Consider the following 20493-nt stretch of genomic DNA (forward strand, 5'->3'; position numbering starts at 1 on the left):
GCTAGGGGCAAGGGTCCAAGATTCAATCATTGACCCACCAATTTCAACGAAGCCAGTGGATTTCGAGAGTTCCTGGGCGATGGACTATCCTAGAGTTGCGCTTCATTTGTGTGTGACCCAAGAGTTGGTGGACAAAGATCGATTACTAAAAGAGCGAACACAATCGAAGGTGTTGGAGATCTTGCGTTGTGCTAGCAGAGGCCACACATGGAGAGATCACAGTCCAAGTTCATCCCATAAAGATCAGAATACAATGGACATGTCACCAAGAGGCGACATGGTGTAGCGGATTGTGGTGGAATAGTTTAAGGCAATGCGACACACAAGTCCCATGAGGGACTTGATCATACAGAGGTATAATCAAGAGATATTAGGAGCTCCACTTTGGGGAGCAACATGATGGCAAGAAGGGCTATGTTTTCAAGTAGTGAATGTCATGGTACCGTAGAGGCAAGTCTTCCATGAGTGCACCAAATTTGCTTTGGATAAAAGCCTTGGTCGTCAGCATATGATGGGCTATGTACCATCGAGGGGGATTCGAAGTGCAAGTACTAGGGAGTCCTATAAGGGAGACGATCATGCAGAGGTATAACTGAAGCGACTATAGAGTTAGACTGCTCTAGAGCTCATATTCGCTTGAGGGAGTTCGGCAAGTCAGAGGACAAGGTTGAGCGAGCGAACGTTGCTATCAAAGATACAAAGGAGAACAAAATTGACGCGAGCCTTGCAACATGATGGCGGAGGTCATGCATGAGAGTTGCAGTTTATCTTTCCATCGACCAAGGGGAACTGTTCGGAGAATATAGATGTATTGAAGCAAGTGGTCAAAAGGGACGAGGAAGTGACGATGAGTCCAGAGGAACTTAGCTACCTAAAACCAACGTTGGTTAGGATGGAGGTAGACTCGAAGAAGTGCCACAATACTATAGAGGCGGATCTACTAATCGCAAAGAAAGGGACGCAGATGTGAGACAATGAATAGTTAGGGTCATGGGCATGGCAACACCATGGTATTACAAAGGTAAGACTTCTGTGAAGTCATCGATTCCTTACTCTTATGGAGGGAGAGTGTATGATCGTGAAATGGGACCGTGGAGGTAGAGAATGCAGAGGCAAATACCAAGTACTGAGACAAAGCAGAAGGGCGGAGGCTAGGGAACTTCGTAAGACTGGTGTCGATGAGCTTCTTATCAAGATAACCGAAAATAGGGGACTTCGGGTTGATGCAAGAGTGCTCTACCAAAGAACATAGTAGGTCATACGTAAAATTGTACCTTTTCTACTTAAAGGAGTAGGCGGTGGAAATGATGGAGAAGACGATATAATCCTAGAGGTGACCAAAACTATTGAAGACATGCTTCAAGTCGAAACGAAATTTTGTTCTTTTCTGGCAAAACTTCTTGCATTCTGGAAGTTCAATAGCAATGAAGAGGCGAATTGTAGAAGCTAACTCAACGCAAGAAGTGCAAACGCTTTAAGTGCTTCAGAACTATGACCAAAGAGCAAGAGAAGGCTGGTAACTAGCTTGACGCATGAACTATAACTCTCGAGGAGGCAAGTGAAGTTAAGTAACCTTTGCCTTCTCAACTCTTAAGAGAATAGGTGAAATCGAATACCCCAATTCTTTTATTTATCCAACAAATAAGCTCTGCACATCTTCAAATTTTCTTTGAAGAGACTCGTGGAAAAAACATTTGTCAAATTCTTACCAATGGTGATTGGTTCCATCGAGAGTAGGACGTTCGCTTCATTTCCCAATAGAATACCAATCAAAAGCAGAAATGATACAAGCCTTCTTGAAGGTGACAACTAAGTGGAAGAGGAATCGATGGACAAATTTTACGAAGGAAAACTTCAAAGTCTTTACGGCGATACTTATTAAAGCTCCAACAAGCATGCACCCAATTCAAGCGATGTGAGACGTTTGAGGGACTTACCCGTAATAAGGTATTTTCCTTCATATGAGGAATCTGTAGAAACTACCAAAGATCAATGCAACTTGATCGACCCCGCATCAGAACCAGAAGAGTCACTGGCGAGTTAAAGCAGCGTAGGCGGATTAAAGATCAACGCAACTCGATCGACCCCACACTAGAAGAGTCACTGGTGAGTTAAAGCAGCGTTGGCGGATTAAAGTTTGACTACTTAATAACAACGGCAGAGAGCAACTAGAAGTCGAGGGAGGAGCATTGCAACTAAAGCAGAAGATTGAAGATCTTCAAAAGCGAGGAGATACAACGTACGCAAAGGCCTTGACGTGGATGTCAAAAGAATGAGGGAGAATGTCACACACAAATCTGTACACAGGGTGTTTGATGTAATGTTTGTGTTTGTCCGTACCTTTCGGTTTTGTTTATGCTTTACACAATATGTAGAGGGCTTGTAGTAGGCTTGGCTGCCCCATTTTGGTTAGCTTTGGTAACCGCTTTAGTCTTATAAATGTAAGTTGTGTGCAGTCATCGTATAGAGATATAGCTACCCAAGAATAGGCCATCCAGGAATCATTTTGGGGGTTTTATTGCACCTTGGAGTTAGCTGAGTGGCACATGGCTGGCTTGGCCTTTGGGGTATTATTAAGAGTTGGTTCGTTGCCTTGTTCCAGGGCAATGTCATGTGGGCACTTGTGGGGAATTTTGGTTATAGTGGACCCGCTTGAACCCTTTGTTGTGCGATTGTGTAGAGCTTGGGAAGTATATATTTGTTATTTACGTTGTCTATCAAGTATTTGCTGAAATGTTCGCTTGTTGGATCTCAAGTTAAATGCTTCTTTTAGCCTATCTTCTCTTTTGCAGGTTTTTGTGGGACCATAAGAAGTTTCGATGAGACTGACCCTTTGCGGATGGACGCACAAGGTTACCACACGACTTAGGCAAAGCCAACTAACTCTATAACAGTTTGTTGGTACATAGTTATGCATCGATGTTTTGGAAAGGAAGAAAAAGAGGGAGAAGAGGAAGGGGCGATGAAGGAAGGAGAAGGAAAAAGGAAGAAGAGGAAAAGAGGTGCGAGTGTACCTGGGAAGAAAGAATGTGGTGGCAACGAAATTGGTAGCGGTGTAGTGAAGCAACAACAATGGCGTTGGCAATGGTAGCGGCAAAGCAGCAGCATTGAACGCGGAAAGAGAGCTCGTGATCATGAACCCTAATTTTTATTTTAGGATTTTTTTTTCTTTTCTTAATGCCGAGTTCGAAAAGCCCACCACTATTTTCGATTCTTTTATTATTTTTAGAACTGGACCGGGCTTACCTAGAATGGGGGTGCTCAATGTACCAGTCCACGTCCAGACCGGTATGTACTGCCTGTTTCATACCGTTTTGGGTGGTACAACAATCCTTGCTTAAATGTATGAAATGATTTGGTGATTGAAGTGTATGGTATAAATTTTGGCTTACTCTGATTTATGCCATGGTGTGAAAGAGTGAAAAACATTCTAATTTTACATGTCATTATTTTATAAGCTGTGAAAACTGAAAACTTCATCACATCATTACTTCTTAAGATTATTGTTTATTGGTTTCAAAACCCAAACTGGTATTCGACCTTCATCTGTGGTTAATTGTAACCTTGCAGTTAATAAATTGTAATTCATGTGTAGGTTGTCCATATCCTGCCACGGACTCTATTTATCAACAGGATCGGACACAGCATATGTTTGTCTCAGTGTAACTCTGAAAGAGAAAATTGGGTTCATCCAACTGATCCTCCAAAGCTATTTAAATGGGATTCGAATGCTAGAAATGAGTTGTTGAGGGTGAGGATTCTCGATCAATTTTAATTGTTTTGCCTTTGTTTCTATGTTATCCTTTATATTGGAAAATTTATGTTTTTGATTATCTTCTATTGACAGATACGACTTGATGAATACAAGTGGAGTACGCCGTTTAGCATTGAAAATGATGGTATGATGTGTGTTTTCCTAAAGGATGATCTGGGAAATGATCTGATTTTTCTGAGAGTAGAAGTAAGAGGGGGAACAAAAAGTTCTCGCTATGAAGTTGTTTTCCATCTTGCCACTTTAACAAGCCCTTACAGGTATATTTTCTGCCTCTACTCTATATTTAGTTTTTCCTTGTGGGCTTCTAATATTCATGGATATTTGTCACTTTTAACAGGATTGAAAACCGCTCAATGTTCTTACCTGTGCGTGTTCGCCAAGCGGATGGTACTGATGATTCCTGGCAAAGTCTTCCTCCTAATTCTGCTGCTTCATTTTTCTGGCAAGATCTTGGTAGACTACGGCTATTAGAGGTCTTAGTTGACGGAATGGACCCCTTGAGATCTGCTAGATATAACATTGATGAGGTTATGGAGAGTCATCCTATGCTGGAATCTAGTGGACCTATTAAAGCTTTGCAAGTTACCGTTCATAAAGAGGGGAAGATGCACATTACTCGAATCAGTGATTGGATGCCAGAAAATGAAACCCAGGAATATGTACATGAGAGAGATCAATTACATGCACCTTCACCGCAGATTGACTACAAGGAACCATCTTCTACCTTGGATAGTGAATTCCATGTTACTTTTGAACTAACAGAGCTGGGGCTGTCCTTAATAGACCATATGCCTGAGGAGGTTCTGTATCTATCTGTGCAGAATCTTCTCATTTGTTATTCGTCTGGGCTGGGTTCTGGAGTCAGCAGGTGAGTCCTTTTTTATAGCAAAGCAGGAAAGATGCAACTTTATTTCATCAAGAGAATACAATCTATACAAGAGGAAAGTACAGTGACGAGGAACAGAAATTACACAAGATTATGCATTCTCTGGCTATTTAAACTTTTCATCTTCTTGTTTTTTGTGTTTTTGTTTGTGCAGATTCAAATTACGAATGGATGAGATTCAAGTGGATAATCAATTGCCTTTGAGCCCAATGCCAGTTCTGTTCAGATTACAGAGAGTTGGTGAACAGACAGACTTTGTTCTGAAGTTCTCTATGACCATGCAAACTAATAATTCCTTAGACTTTTGCGTATACCCATATATCGGTCTGCAGGTGCATATGTTGATTGTTCCTGCTTGAGTCACTATTTTAATTTAAACAACATTATTCTGAATCTTTTGATGTTCTTTCTGGTGGATTAATGACTTATAGCAACATTCACTTTCTTATAGGTTCCTGATAATTCTGCATTTTTGGTTAATATTCATGAACCAATTATTTGGCGCCTTCATGAGATGTTCCAACAAGTGAAGATTGACAGGATATCAAGCTCTTCAACTGCTGTGTCAGTTGATCCAATAATAAAAATTGGGTATGTCAATACTTCACTGAATTTTACTATTGGCCAGACCTGTGCATGGCTTTGATCAATGCACTGCATTTTGGTATGAAGTATGAACTGTTCCAATCTCTTCACTTACGTAGATACTAATGAAGTATTATTTTGCTATTAGGCTTCTTAACATATCTGAAATCCGATTTAAAGTATCAATGGCTATGTCACCCGCTCAACGACCAAGAGGTGTTCTTGGTTTTTGGTCATCTTTGATGACTGCACTTGGTAACATGGAACACATGCCGGTAGGTCTAATATTCTCCAGTAAATGGTATCAAGTATTTCTGATATAGTTGTTTCGCTGCAAAAAAAAAAATTGAGTCCTTTATGGTTTTTAATGTTTTTAGGTGCGCATCCCTCATAGATACCGTGAAGAAGTTTGCATGCGTCAAAGTGCTCTTACGAGTACTGCAGCAACTAATATACAAAAAGATCTTCTTACTCAACCTCTTCAGTTGCTTTCTGGGGTTGATATTCTTGGAAACGCCAGTAGTGCACTTAGTAATATGAGTAAAGGTGTTGCTGCTTTATCCATGGACAAGAAATTTATTCAAAGCCGACAAAAACAGGTGTGGAAAATTTCAATCAAATTAAATGAGATTTTGGATACTCTATGATGCATCATTTAAGCCATTAAATGAATGTAATGAGATACTATTGTACTGTTTCTTTTAGGATAGCAAAGGTGTTGAAGATATTGGTGATGTAATTAGAGAAGGAGGTGGAGCTCTTGCAAAGGGCCTCTTTAGAGGTGTGACAGGCATATTAACAAAGCCTCTAGAAGGTGCAAAAACTTCAGGTGTTGAAGGCTTTGTTCAGGGTGTCGGTAAAGGTTTAATTGGTGCTGCAACTCAACCTGTGAGTGGTGTCCTTGATCTTTTATCGAAAACTACCGAAGGTGCCAATGCTGTAAGAATGAAGATTTCATCAGCTATCATGTCAGAAGAGCAATTGCTCCGAAAACGTCTACCCCGAGCAATTGGGGGAGATAATTTGCTCCGCCCTTATGATGAATATAAAGCACAAGGACAGGTAATCGAGCCTTCACTTGGTGGAATCGCGGTCAAGATATTGAACTCCCATTTTTTATATGTTTTTCACCATCTCTTTCTAGATTCTTTATTCATTTTCATATTATAGACTTAATTTGGGATTCAGACTTAAATTTTTTGTAAGTTTAGCCATCTCTATTTTCCTTTGGTTTTATGTTATTTGTCCCCTTTTATGTGTGCCACCAAAATTTCAAACAACTAGTAACCTATCTGATGTTGGTTAAAGATACAGTGTAAGAACACTTGCTGATCTGTTTTTTTTTGGTGAAATTATCGTTAGAAATTATCATCATCAGGCCATGCATTGGCGGGAGCCTGATGCACTGGGCTATCCTTTGTTTATTTATATGTTCATGTTTAAATACAACATGTCGGAAGTTGTTCCTTTTTCCCTAGTTATTGTTGTATTTGCAGAGTGACAATTCGTGTAAATTGATCAATCCATTCTTGAAACATAGTTTTAAGGAGCAATCTGACTGGTGTTCATACTTCTTATGAAGGCTATCTTGCAATTTGCTGAATGTGGTACATTTTTTGGCCAAGTTGATCTCTTTAAAGTCCGAGGGAAATTTGCATTATCTGATGCTTATGAAGACCATTTTATGCTTCCAAAAGGAAAGATTCTTTTAGTCACTCATCGGAGAGTATTGTTACTTCAGGTCAGTAGACATCACTGTCAATAGGTTTTTTTTTACTTAAATATCTCTCTTTGTATCCACTTAAGCATCATTTTTAAATCAGCAACCAACAAATATCATGGGGCAAAGGAAATTCAATCCAGCAAGAGATGCTTGTACAGTATTGTGGGATGTCCTGTGGGATGATTTGGTGACAATGGAGCTGACACGTGGAAAGAAAGATCAACAAGGATCACTACCTTCACGTCTCATCTTATATCTGCATATGAGGTCGGCTGAGTCAAATACCATTCGTGTGATAAAGTGTTGCCGTGGATCTGAACAAGCTAGTGATATTTATTCATCCATTCAACAAGCATTAAACACATACGGTCCTTATGCTTCAAAGGTATATATATATATTATATTGTATCATATTCTGGATAGATTTAAATAACAACTGTTGTAACCTTTAAACTTGTACATCACAAACTTTATGGTACAGGACGGACAGAGAAGAAAGGTGCCACAACCATATAGCCCACGCAAAACAGTTTTTCCAGCTGAAGTATTTGCTAAAGAAACTTTTCAGAGCTCAGTAATGGATGATGATGAAGTGTCTGTTACTGTGCATTCTGATTTTGGTGCTATATTTGCTCAAGCACAATCTGAGCAAGAACACCTTCTTTGAGACCATATAGAGTCAGTATAAGCAACATTCTCATACTGAGTCTGGTGGAAGTTCATAGCTTGACTTCATGATTAGCCCAAAACTCGGTGCTGAAGTTGCTGTAGCCATCTTCTGCTCCTGCTAAAAGGTTTGACACATTACCTACCACAAGGATGATCTTTCACATGTGATACTTTTCTCCTTTATGTTTGACTTTTTTTATTTATGTACATCTTCTGGTAGAGCTGTTTGCAATGCTGGAACTTTATTTTCTCTTGCAGTTATCAAAAGTTGAGAAAAAAATTACAACACTGGATAAAGCTTCTATTATTCTAAAGTGCATTTCACAATCATATAGAACTCTTAATGTCCTTTTTGTTCAAAATCTACCCAACTAATCCAAATTTGGTTGGAATTAATTTGAATAAATTGAATTCAGCCAAACGTAGTTGATTTTGGAAATTCTACTCAGTTTCATTGCCATAAGAAATGGAGGTGAAGGAGAAAAGAGAAGATGAGATAGAGGAAAGGTTAAAGAAGAAAAATGTAATTGTGATCATGCAATAGATGAAAAAGTACTGCAACTTTTGCCTTTGCTATTAAGTGCTAACTGCTCATCATGGCAAAAGAAAAACTACAGGGGGAGGAAAGGTGCAGATAGAGAGAAGCTCATAACCTTATAAAGAATGGTATTATGAAGAGGAAGATGGCACGGAATTAAAAATTAACGTTATATTCCATGAGTGCTCTTTCCAAAATATTCTTTTTTGGTATTAGTGTTCTCTTCTATAACCATAGGAATATTCTTGTATGATAAGATTAGTTCTAATTTCATTAAATAAATTTTGTCAGTATTTAGTAAATAAATGTATATTAATGTTTTTATCTTTTATAATTTAGTTTCATAGTGTTTTTAAAGTAAAATGTTTCATGAAAGATGGTGGTAAAATAACCTTATGGAATTTTTTTTTATTTTTACAAAAAAATTAGATTATTAAATTATTTTCACAACTGATTATTAAGTTATTTTCACAAGTGATCCTGATCGTCCCCATCTGATCCAACTAAATTTTCAATCACTATGTTATTTTCCCTGTCCAATTCCAATTCTGATGTTGATTTTAAGAATTATGAATTTAATCCTATTTCGTGTGCACTATTATTTGTAACATTTAATCTCTGTTCTCTTATCACAAAGTTCTATAATAGATTTCTATTGCCAATTATTTTTGTTACTTCTGCAACATATTTCTTAATGTACTTGTCTGCAAGAATCCATACTCCAATTTTATGTTTTATCTTCTCTTATACATCAAAGTTTATATATTACTAACCATTTCCCTGTATTGTTCAGCCACCCAGAGTACTTTATAAACAAATTTTATTAATTTTAATCTTCATTATTATGGATATTAATGTGGTTCCTATATTTCATGTTAGTTGTCTGTTCCATGAGATGGAATTAAGGACTTCAAAGACAAAAAATCTTGTAAATAAAACGGCTTAGTCCTACATGTGATGTGAGAGCACAATTGAGTTGGTTTATGGAGCTAAATGAGTGTACTTCCATTAACTTTGGCTTAAGCAGTTTTGGACCATGTGGTTCTGGGCTTATCAAGTTAGTAGATTTGTTAGTTGTTCCATTAGATAGGGTCATGACATCACAAGTATGTCTAGTATCCTTGTATTTAGTACATTGAATGTTGTTTGATGAATTTATCATGGATTAACATTCTGGTTAATGTTCCATCATTCAGCTTGAAAGTCTAGTTCTAATGAAGTAGTTTGCATGAAATTTGATTAAATTCCTTTCAAAATCTCTGTTATAGTTCACACAATTGAGCAAATAGAATGATCTTTTGCCTGAGCTTTTACCAAATTTTAGCATAATGAACTCAATGCAGGAATTCTCTAAAATAGGCTTAGTTCCACCGAAACGTTTCTATTTGTGCAAATTCAAAATTTTCTTTTGAAAGTTTGATATGAATTGATGATCCACAAGATGTCCACTGAAAAACTGGAAATGAACTAGTTGGCTCATAGGTCTTTAAGATGTGCCATATATTTGTTGATTAGAAGTAAGTGCCCTGCTATCTGTCTAATATTTGTCCATCAGCCAAATTGGATATGTAATTGTTCTAGAAGTAGGCTACATTTCTATTGGAAAATAGGAGGTCTGCAGATCCCCTTGCTTTCGATAATCATGCATTATTGGGAATCTTTGTCCAATTAGTCAGACTGTTACTTTATGGTCCAAATTTTACCAAATATTGACAGAATAGGAGAAGGTGCCAAACCAATGCAAATATGATAAAACAATGTGAAAAGGCACACTGTATCAGCTTTGTTCACCAATGCAAGTAACATGTCTAGGCCATAGCTTAATATTTGAACTGGCATGAATTGTACAGAATATAAAAGTTCTAAACATGATCGCAAGTTGCTCCTTTTCAGTTACTATCATCCAATTGAGATTGTAGATAATATTCTTCCATTAATGGATTTTGTCACAGACACATACACAATGCAGATGAAACATTTTCTGAATATTAAGAAATATCATGCGAGGCCTGTGGCATTCTAGTTAAAACAAAGTAGATTGCTTTAGCAAATTGTATACCTTGTTTTTTTTTTTTTTTTACCTATGCTTTATACAATCTCGCTTCCTTGATGCATTAGCAAGAAGCTAAGTTAAATGTAGCTGCAAAATTACAAGTGAAAGGTTAGGGGGGATCATATCAAAAGTATATGCAAATACATGATGCTGGGTGTGAACTACTTTTCTAGTTGTTTTCACTTTGAATTTGTTTAGATAGGACATCATTTATCATTTACATATCATGACGTTCGATATATGGTTGCCTACAGATGGTCTCAAAGTTGCATCAGCCGATGACTTGGTAATATCACTGCATCTCGATCATGGATGTATCCAAAATTTTGTGATACTGTATATTAAGCGATAGTTTTCGCATTCTTTTTCTGTATATATGCACAGTTCTTCTACAGTTTATTTGAATATCGTAATTAATTGTGTTCTGAGCAAAGATTCACACATTCCATGTTTATTCGGGTTTACTCCAAAACCGCCATGTGTTGCACAAGTTGATTCGATCTGCTGTCATTTAAAAGTTCGACCGTTGATATGATGTGGCAAAGTTGATTCGATCTGCTCTTTTCAAATTAGTCAATTCAAGCTCGTCAAGTGTACTCTTTGATTCTGCATCGTGACTCTTTTTAAGTTCTGAACTATAGTAAATGCCGTCATGCCATCTTCTCTATCCTTTGAAACATAGACGCCTACGACCCCGCCTGAGGAGAATCACATTACCTTCTTCAACTTTCCAGTCGAGATTGACTTCGCTTGGGCAGAGGGATCGAAATGGAGATCGGCATAGTCTTCGGCAGCGAATGAAGAGATCGAAATGGAGGTTGCAGTAGTCTTCGGCTGCAAAGATAATGGGCGGCATAGTAGTTTGCAGCGAATGGAGTGAAGGAAGCGTCATCCAGACGACGGCCGTGGCAGGTGTTGTGTTTTGGCGGCATGCGGGCATCCATCGAGGCGCTACAGGTGGTGATGCACACGAATGGAAAAGGCGAGGATGCCGTGCATACACCAATTCCGGCTGATGACTGGAACTCAGCCGTATCTTTCTTCTCTGCAGATACGGACTGCACGCATTGACCGATCCTTGAATTGCATCAGTTAGTCCAACATCTCTACTCACCCTCTACCCATTCCCCAATTCCCTCTTCCCCATCCTACTTCTCTCCCTTAACGAGGATGATTAAATTAATGACATAGCATGAAATACAACATCTACACAGTTTTGAGCCAAACACTAGTAAGAATCATGAGCGTCAAAGATTACAAATCAAAATATTTATTTTACCTTCATCAGCAACTACCCCCAGGTGCATAGCTAAAATCAAAGAAAACTAATAGAATACCAAATACTCCTTCTAATGATAAAAATTTCATGGTAGCCACTACCCAAAAACCATGTATCATGCTGTTTGTTTAGTAAAAGTGTCACGAACGCAGTGGAGTACACAACCCCATCAGTGAGACAATCTACACTTGATAACCACAATTTGCAAGCCTGAACTTACATAGGTCATGAGAAGCAAACAGATTACTTTTAATTTGAAGTTCAAGACTTTCTAATCAAACAGTAGCCACATAAGAATAAATCAAAGATACAAGGATATAGTCCACTAAGCAAGATCAATTTGGGAAGATAACGTCATGATCCTCTTAAATTAATGACCTGAGGAATCACTTCTTTGCACTGCCTTTGTTTTTGGAGTCCGTGGTGCCTCCACCAGCTGCTGCTTGTGCAGCCTTCTTGGCTGCCTTCTCTTGGAGTGCTTTTGCATCCCTTTACACAATCAAGATAACTTCAGTTTTTCCCCGTCAATTACCAAAATAATCTAACAAAAAATCGAATTTTGCATCCCTTTACACAATCAAGATAACTTCAGTTTCTCCCCGTCAATTACCGAATTAATCTAACAAAAAATCTTTTTTCCATTTAAAATTAATCGAATAAGGTCGAAATTGTTAAAGATAATAATAAATCCAAACAAAACCCTAAGAACAGGATAAAAGGGAAGAGTACACCTCTCGCGGCGCTGCTCGGGGGTCAGGCCGTCTTCTCTCTGCTTCACCTGACCTTTTCGGGCCTGAGCCCTCTGCCGGTCGGTTTCTCTCTGGCTTCCCCATGAATTGGAGTTAAGTAAAACATATTAGTTCTTACATCATCAAGAAGAAGCATAGGAAAAGCAAACCCTAGAATTCCATCGACATCAACCGATGGACAAAAGAAACAGAACAAAATCCGAGAACTAATCCAAATCTACTGTAGATAAAGGATATTAGTCATCCGATCTCGTGCCGGGAGAACCACGCGGAAGCACGGAAGAATAAACAGAGCGAAGCGAAGAGGCGGAGGCGAATCGGCGACGTGTGTGGCTCTCGAAAGTTCTGGAATAAGTGCCTCCGGAATCCACCGTCTTAGATATACCCTCTCGTATCCGGCCTTTACACGTCTGCAATGCCCTGTGGGCTCCGGTAATTTCCATCATTTGCCCTAATCATGTAAAGGTATACGAGACGGGTTCCCGTCGCGTCGGCCCTGCCTGCTTTGTCATTGGATGAAATAATGGGACCAAAGAATGTATTTCTCCCCTCTTACCCATGTGTATCACATGCAGTAGTGGGCTCCGGTGATTCAGTAATTTCATCCAGTAAAAAGAAGGTAATCTTCTGAGTAGCGTGACCGAGTAGGAAAGTCGCTTCTCTTATTGTTTCACCCCGGTAGATTGTTACCCTTGCCGCGGCACTCGGTTTTTGTACCTGCTTTTTCATTGGATAGCATAGAGTGGGAGAGTGGGTCCAAAAAATTATCTCCCTTTCCCTCGGGTCTTACTCCGGTAATTCGTGTAGCTTAAGCGAGTTGCTTACCCCTCGAGGTTTACTCAATCGACCTACCTGCTTTGTCATTCATCCAGATGAAATGGTTGGGTGATGACTGGCCCAAATGTCATTCTTTCTGAGTATATTGCTGGGTTGAATGAAATATATGATTGATATTAAAGTCCTTGTCGGGAACTAAATAGCTAAATTGATAAAAATAAATAAAAGAAATTAGCGATCATCTTCCATATGAGTCTTCTGATGAAAATGATATGTTGTCTGCCATGTTATCATGCAACATTTTGCTTCTGATCTTGTAGGATATCGTAAATGAGATGTCCAACAAGTCACAAGTGAAGGAAAGAAATGGGCGATAGAACAGTGCTACAAAACATTCTCGACACTGTTCATTTGGAACAAAATTTGTACATCATTATGAGAGTATTCATCCCATTTGGTACAAGTCATAAACAGATAATAATCTCTGGGATGTTCAATGTCGAATAAGAAAAAGGAAAATACAGTGACATTATCGAACAACTTGCACATATTATTACACATAAATGCAGTACAATAAATATGTCGACCGCTGCGTCAAGTGTTTTTGAACCAAACAAATCAAGATTCAAGGCCGATTTATGTATTCTGCAGCCACGAGTTCGCTTCACATGATCCCAACTGGCACAGGAAACTGATTCTGACAAAAATAATCCCCAGCTGTTACTGTAAACTGTTTACTTAATGCAGCAGCCCTAAAACCTTGATCAATGAAGGATGCAAGAGGTAGCAGCTGAAAAGTGCCATTGATCCGGATAATCTCCAAGGGTGGTGAAAGGGCCGCATATAGTCCTAATGCACAGGATGCAATCACAATGGTTGCCATCTCTCCACACGCAACATCACATGATCTCGTGAAGCTTGGCAGAGCGATTGCAGAACCCTGTTTCTTATACCTACTGCATCAGCCACTCCAGCACGTGTAGACAGTTCAAGGTAGACAAGAGCCTCCGTCATGTCCCCTGACTAAGAACAACATAAAAATAAGAACCTACATTGGTTCCTAGCAAGTTAGCTAATGCATTAGATGCCACTATATACTATGATACCAGAACATGAATTCAAGAGATGAAGAAATTGTGATAACTTTCATGTTTCACGCTATTTATAGGCACAAAAGGGGGACTTACCACTGACAATGTCCAGATAAAGATTTTGCAAAAGAAAGAGAGACAGCATCCAACAGAAATTTTCATAATCTCTATCATACACACTCGCTAGTACAAAAAGTGACATTAGAATTTTTTGCAGATATCATGAAACCTGTTTGCATCTTTTACCCTTTGAAAACTAAGTATTGTTTTATGAAATAAGATTTCATAGCTATAATTTGCTTCATCAAACTTCGAGGTAACAAGCCATTTTCAGTAGATAGTAAACAATATGCTGAGAAGACATACAGAATAAAGCTGAAGACCATGCTCAAACTGTGCTTTACTGTGGCCACCTTTTGCAGCACGCTTCATCCATACTCTTGCATGCCCAATATTTTGGACCAATCCTTCTCCCGTGGAATAACACAAGGAAGTGTTATACATTGCACGCACGTTCCCCCCTTGTGCAGCTCTCAGGTACCATTTAGCCTGTACCAACCGATAAATATCTTATCATTTAGAACACAATTTTAAGGCAAAAGTTCATTGATTTAGCGAACTGATTCACGGACATTAATATGAAAAAAATGTACCAATCGATGAACAGGAATCCTATCATAAATTGCATAACTTCTGAAGGCCAAGTGAGGAATCAAGCAAAGTGGATTCTCCAAATAGAAGATTTAAGATTGACGATTTCCACCAATATCATCTCCCCCCATGCTCATGATATTCCATCCAACCGCCCATCATAACCTACACTGTGGCCTTACTGTCCATGGGTCATAATGATGATATGTTGTGCTGGCTGGGCGGGTGGTGCATTATGTCAACCCTAACTTCAAGCACTGTTTACTTTTATCAAAATGATGAATCGGACATTAGAAGGTTACTAGATCTTAAGGTCACCTAATGCCCCCACTTTATGCACTTGGGGTTTCTACTTAAATCCAATAAAAATAAAGCAAGGAAATGTCATTCTTAAAAAGATTAAAGAACGATGTACAAAGATCTTGTAACAGGAACGGATCACCAATGCTCAAGTACTAAAAAAATATATTGATTCAGTTAAACAATCAGATAAAAATGAGCAAAATGTGATTGGTTCATAATGAACCAAATATCTTCTATACAACAACAATAACAACAAAACCATAAGTCCTAATTATTTGGGGTCAACTATATAGATCTTTTGTCGTTATTGAGATATGTAAAAAGTCATATATTTAATTAAGTTCAGAGTACTTAAATCTTTATTTATAGTTTATATTAAAGTTTTTTTAGGTCTTCCTCTATCTCTCATACTACTAACATTAATCATTTCACCTCTTTTGACTATCGCATTCGGAAGTCTCCTAAGCATATGCCCATATCATCTTAAGCGATTTTCTCTCATCTTATCCTCTATCAAACCAGGTATCTTTTATAAGGTAAACATTTTAGAAAGGTATTTTAAGGTCTGCAATCTTATTTATAGGCCTAACCAAATTTCAACACTTAAGAGGATTCAAAGCCACCGTTGTTAACCAACAAAGAATCAAATGTGATTTATATATGTTCTTTAGAAAGTAGATTATCCCTTGGAATTTTAACCCTTTTAGGAATCATTTGCTTGGCCCACGAACTCAAATATTGGTTTGGGCTTTTCTTTCCCAGCATAATCATAGAAATTTTCCTGTCAACAATATCATTCAAGTTTTTGGATCTTGCCCAAAAGCTAAAATTTAAACAAATGAAAAGGTTAAAGGACACAAGTTGAGCAACATCTTTTGGTAAAAAAATTGAAAATATTTAACCATCATCATAGATAAATTACAGTGCTAACTGTGCATTAGGCATTAAAATGTTGAACAACTAGTAAACAACATATTGAAAAGCTAGCATTGATGTTTTGGATGGATAAATGGTTTTATCAAAAAAAATTATTAAAAACTTATGCCCTTGAAATTTTTGGTTAGTACCAATAGGAAATTACATGGAAGAAATCACTAATAATGTTTTGGACATGTTGAAAGATCTAAAAGTGTGTTGCTAGGAAATAATCCAGAGTAATGGTATCCAGGAGAGACTGTGGAGGGCCAAAAAATATTTTAAGAGGCAATAAGAATGGTTTCATGGCCTGTCATTGCTGTCATCATCATCATTATTGTGTTTTGGGTGAACTTTGAGCAAAAACACTGATGTCTAATAGTGACGTCAAACTTGTCCTGACCTACTATGATTTTGACCCTCATGTTTGTGCCGTGACAATGGTGTGGCAAGACACACTTCTTGGAAGTTTTGACATTTTGCCAATATGTTACTGTGCCAGCACATATACCAGCATGTACCAGGCTGGTAAATATTATAACCAATCAACTCTAGAAACAAACAGGTTCAACATGATCTAAGGGCTATCATGCTCTTATTACTCCAAACAAAACCACCAATCTGTGCTGTGTGAAATTTCTAACTTGAATGCACTATTCTTCAGGAATTCCAGAACAGCCATAGGGTATGATCTTAAAATCAGACCACCAACTGCATAAGTTGCAGGAACAACATTTTGGCCAAAAGTTAATTTAAAATTTTAAAAAATAGAAAATAAGATAAACAAAATTGTATTAAAAAACTCATGCAACAAAAAAGTTCAGCCTCAAGATTTATAAATTTAATGTTGAACAAAACATTAGTGTCAATTGATTTCATCCAACAAATAATGATAATAAAAACAAAAAAAAAAATGAACTCTGCACATTTCAATAGCAAAAATTGTACCAAATTATCATATGTCTGAATGTAACAAAGCAACATGAGCAGAAAAAAGATCCATTTCCTATATAAATTACATATTAGTAAGGATGGATATCACCATATGGAAAAAGGAATATATATTCTACAGAGTCCATTGTGTAAGCATGAAGATAAGTCTAAAGGGCTTAAAGTTTATAGATAGCATACAGCATTTGCTAAGTCATTCTTCACTCCACGGCCTTTATGAAGACAAAGTGCCAAGTTATATTGAGCACTCACATAACCTGATTCAGCTGCTCGATAGAACCACTTCACAGCCTCTTCTGACTTGGGTTGATCAGCTGCAACAGAATATTTTTAGCACAGGTTAAAAAGGTCCTCCCAAACCTATTTGTTCAAAACAAGAAAGAAAGTAAGACACTATAAATACTAATAACAAGTAATTCAGCGATCACTCTCCAGCAGCCTTTGAGGATTAGCAAACAAAATGGCCTACTATTCTTTATCCTGTATTATAATTTCAGCTATGCAAGAGAGAGCAAGTAAGAAGAAAATGTGACCAAAACATCATGAGGCTATATCTTTACTCAAAGATGAACAGTAACAAGTAGAAATATATGCATGTGAAGTAGCTATATGTGAATCTAATTGTAATTGAAAAAGAACCTAAGACAGCTAAACTAATTCAACAACATTCTAGAATGAAAGACAGCAAGCACCCAAGGTTGAAAACACTCCAAAAAAAAAAAAAGATGAACCAGGTGTACAACAAGACTTGATATCCCAACTATTTGGGGTTGACTATATGAATCTTTTTCCACCATTGACTATAGATAAACCAAACCAGCTGCAGATCCTGAAGTGATGATAACTTTTTCTTTTCTTGCGAAGAGTCCCAAAACCACCAAAGGTCGATAACTTGAATTCCATGGATGCGGGAAAAAAATGAAATGGCAGTGAAGTTAGGACTCTAATTCAACCAAATAATATATCAGTTCATTCAGGAACCATAGGAATTACTTTAGAAGTAATCATGTTTGGTGACTTGCATAGTTGCAGACGGATGCAAACAGCATAGGTTCATTTTACACGATAAATCACCCTGAAAACTGATCATGCTGAATGACATATAGCTAATTTAGGTTTTGCGGAACATAAGAATGGCAAATTTTACAGGCAGCAAGCGATGGGCACAGGATCGACCTATGAAACCACAAGATCACCAAGAGGATCATTGTGGAGTAGCATCCAAATTGTAAATCGGAACTCAATTATCTATAAAACAGTTACCTTCCAAGTAGCAGACGCCAAGATTGCACTGCCCAGCCGGATAGCCAAGCTCAGCTGCCCTCCGATACAAGGCCTCCGCCTCCTCCTTCTTCCCCATCTCCCAGTACATGAGCCCGGCGTCGACCATGGCGGGTGCCGAACCCCGGTCGACGCCCTTGAGGAAGTACTCGAGAGCCCGGTGAGGGTTGGGGCGGCCGATCCCGGGGCCGCGACCGCGCTTGTAACCCTTTCCCACACGTAGCAGCACCATAGCCTCCCGAAGCGGCCGGAGGGCCTCCCGCCAGGACTGGCACACCGTGCTTGCGGCCCAGAGGGTGGGCACGTCGAAGGGCGCCGCCAGCCGTGCGAGCACGTCGAACGGAACGTCCGCAAAGCTAACCGCCGCGGTAGGAGGCGCGGGGAGGGGCGATGGAGGGCTCCACCTCCGTCGGCGGGACCTGCCGCGGACAAACGAGGAGACGGCGGTCCGCTTCCTTTGCTCGTCCATGTCGGCAGAGAAGAATTCCGTCGTCGCCACCGGTTCGATCGGATGCGGGACGTGTTTATTTTCTCCCGAGTTGGGCTGCCGACTCGTCACGGTCCTGAGTTAACACGGTAGGAAATACGTCATGGGTCCGGTTAAATTAGAGTTAATTCTCGAAAACAATTGATCTTTTTCTCTTTTTTTCGAAAGGTGTCTCTAATTTTCAGAATTCTCTAATATATTTTTTTTTAATTTAATATCTGAAATATTCTCAATCACCTATCTATTTTTAATTATAAATAGATCGAATCTATCTTATTATAATATTTTTATACTACCTTATAGTATTTTTAATAATACTAAAAAATACTATAGTGTTTTTCTGGTGTCAGTAAAAAACATATATTAAATTAGATTTTGAAAATATATTATAAGTTTCTGGGCTAAAATTTTAGCTTCATTACTTATCTTTTACTATATATATACATATATATATATATATATATGTATGTATATATATACGTATATATATATATATGTATGTATATATATACGTATATATATATATATATATATATATATATATATATATATATATATATATATCCTTATTATCTTAACATTGGTCATAGAAATATTTGATCTAACATTTTTTGTTTGCCCTTATTATGTGATATAACGATATTATTTGTTTTTAGGCTCTTAAGAGAGGGAAAGGTAACATATGGAAAACAAAATTTAAAGGGAGAATATATATTCATAATAGATTTGATAGATATTCACCTTTCTAGTTGACTAAGTTTTCGTATAAATTAGATTATTTTTATATGATTATATAATAAACACTAAACCTTGGTCCAATATTAATTTTGATAATTTATTAAATCAATAGAGAACAGAGTGACAGAAATCAAGAGAATATCTCCAAAAATAATAAAAAATATGATATAATGGTACCTATTAGGACTAAGTCGGCACTAAGAGGGGAGGAGGGAGGGGGGGGGGGTGAGGGTGTGTGTCGGGGTGAATTAGTGCTTACGTTAAAAACATCGGTTTAAAAAACTTTCATTCGATAAAGCTCGTATCGAGAAGATAAATTTAACTTGAAAGCAATTATAAACGTAGTGAATAAGTAAATTAGTTTCAATATAAATGAAAAACATAAAGTAAATATAAACTAAATATGAATGACCTACATTCACTCCTAATTCATTTTCAGTTAAGGCTACCGGCTTCGACTATCGATCTTGATCAACTACCATTTTAAACTTTTTTTTCTCCTTTTCAAGGGTTTAGGAGATAATCTTTATAATCACTCACCTCTCTTTTAAACTTCACCTAATACTTAGAGCTTGAAAGGAGTTCTCCTAATGTTACAACATAGTTTTCCTTTCTTTTTTGCTCACAGTTGATGATGTTCACTGAGTAAGGATGAGTGAGGTTTTTATACGCCCCAAATGGATTTAAATTTGAAATCAAAACGATCTCATCTTGGGTTTTCGGGATATTGGAGGTACTATCGTCAGAAATATGTGGTACTACCACCTGACACTTTGACACTAGACAATACTATTGCCTGATAGAGTCTCGGAGACTAGGCTCTGATGATGCCACCGCCTAGCAACATTAACTACTGGCGGTATCATCGCCCAGTCCTCTTGGGAAGCTGAGCCTCAAGCGGTTCTACCACACACCCTAGGCGATGCCACCGCTTGGCATAGTTCTAAGTGGCCGAGTGGACCATCCATTCGGCCTAACTCAGCCTTAACTTAGGCCCAATGGCCCCCTAATTGAGTTAGCCTAATTACAACTTAAAACTATT

The 20493-nt window shown here is 38.1% G+C and overlaps 3 protein-coding genes across 8 annotated transcripts in view; 1 reads left to right on the forward strand and 2 right to left on the reverse strand.

The window, feature by feature from the left end:
* The window catches only part of LOC103997175 (uncharacterized), a 75769-nt gene extending 65086 nt beyond the window's left edge, over nucleotides 1-10683 (forward strand). For 4 of the 5 annotated variants that reach the window (XM_065082213.1, XM_009418336.3, XM_065082214.1 and 1 more), the window contains 12 exons: nucleotides 3596-3751; nucleotides 3848-4032; nucleotides 4113-4643; nucleotides 4816-4993; nucleotides 5113-5252; nucleotides 5395-5521; nucleotides 5624-5845; nucleotides 5952-6308; nucleotides 6829-6987; nucleotides 7070-7354; nucleotides 7451-7763; nucleotides 10484-10683. In XM_065082213.1, coding sequence (XP_064938285.1) covers nucleotides 3596-3751; nucleotides 3848-4032; nucleotides 4113-4643; nucleotides 4816-4993; nucleotides 5113-5252; nucleotides 5395-5521; nucleotides 5624-5845; nucleotides 5952-6308; nucleotides 6829-6987; nucleotides 7070-7354; nucleotides 7451-7636 — 2526 coding nt within the window. In that variant the 3' untranslated portion in view covers nucleotides 7637-7763; nucleotides 10484-10683. Of the gene's footprint in view, nucleotides 1-2792; nucleotides 3392-3595; nucleotides 3752-3847; nucleotides 4033-4112; nucleotides 4644-4815; nucleotides 4994-5112; nucleotides 5253-5394; nucleotides 5522-5623; nucleotides 5846-5951; nucleotides 6309-6828; nucleotides 6988-7069; nucleotides 7355-7450; nucleotides 7764-10483 lie in introns of those variants that run through there. The other variant, XM_065082216.1, reaches the window with a different exon arrangement.
* A 1053-nt stretch (nucleotides 10684-11736) lies between these two features.
* On the reverse strand, nucleotides 11737-12637 carry LOC103997176 (uncharacterized). The gene is made up of 3 exons (XM_009418337.3): nucleotides 12495-12637; nucleotides 12240-12339; nucleotides 11737-11997 (listed from the first exon to the last, which is right to left on the reverse strand). Exons 1-3 carry the CDS (start codon nucleotides 12499-12501, stop codon nucleotides 11895-11897), a joined length of 210 nt encoding a protein of 69 aa, XP_009416612.1. The 5' UTR covers nucleotides 12502-12637; the 3' UTR covers nucleotides 11737-11894.
* A 782-nt stretch (nucleotides 12638-13419) lies between these two features.
* Nucleotides 13420-18788, reverse strand: LOC135592641 (F-box protein At1g70590-like). Of its 2 annotated transcripts, none has more exons than XM_065082218.1 (4): nucleotides 18209-18788; nucleotides 17198-17259; nucleotides 14492-14674; nucleotides 13420-14057 (listed from the first exon to the last, which is right to left on the reverse strand). In XM_065082218.1, exons 1-4 carry the CDS (start codon nucleotides 18693-18695, stop codon nucleotides 13902-13904), a joined length of 888 nt encoding a protein of 295 aa, XP_064938290.1. In that variant the 5' UTR covers nucleotides 18696-18788; the 3' UTR covers nucleotides 13420-13901. The 2 variants fall into 2 exon arrangements, with proteins under 2 accessions (XP_064938290.1, XP_064938289.1); XM_065082217.1 differs by having other exon boundaries at nucleotides 17126-17259; nucleotides 18209-18786.
* Between the last annotated feature and the right edge of the window lie 1705 nt (nucleotides 18789-20493).

Source organism: Musa acuminata, chromosome BXJ1-9, assembly GCF_036884655.1.
Source record: "Musa acuminata AAA Group cultivar baxijiao chromosome BXJ1-9, Cavendish_Baxijiao_AAA, whole genome shotgun sequence".
Taxonomy (NCBI): Eukaryota; Viridiplantae; Streptophyta; class Magnoliopsida; order Zingiberales; family Musaceae; genus Musa; species Musa acuminata.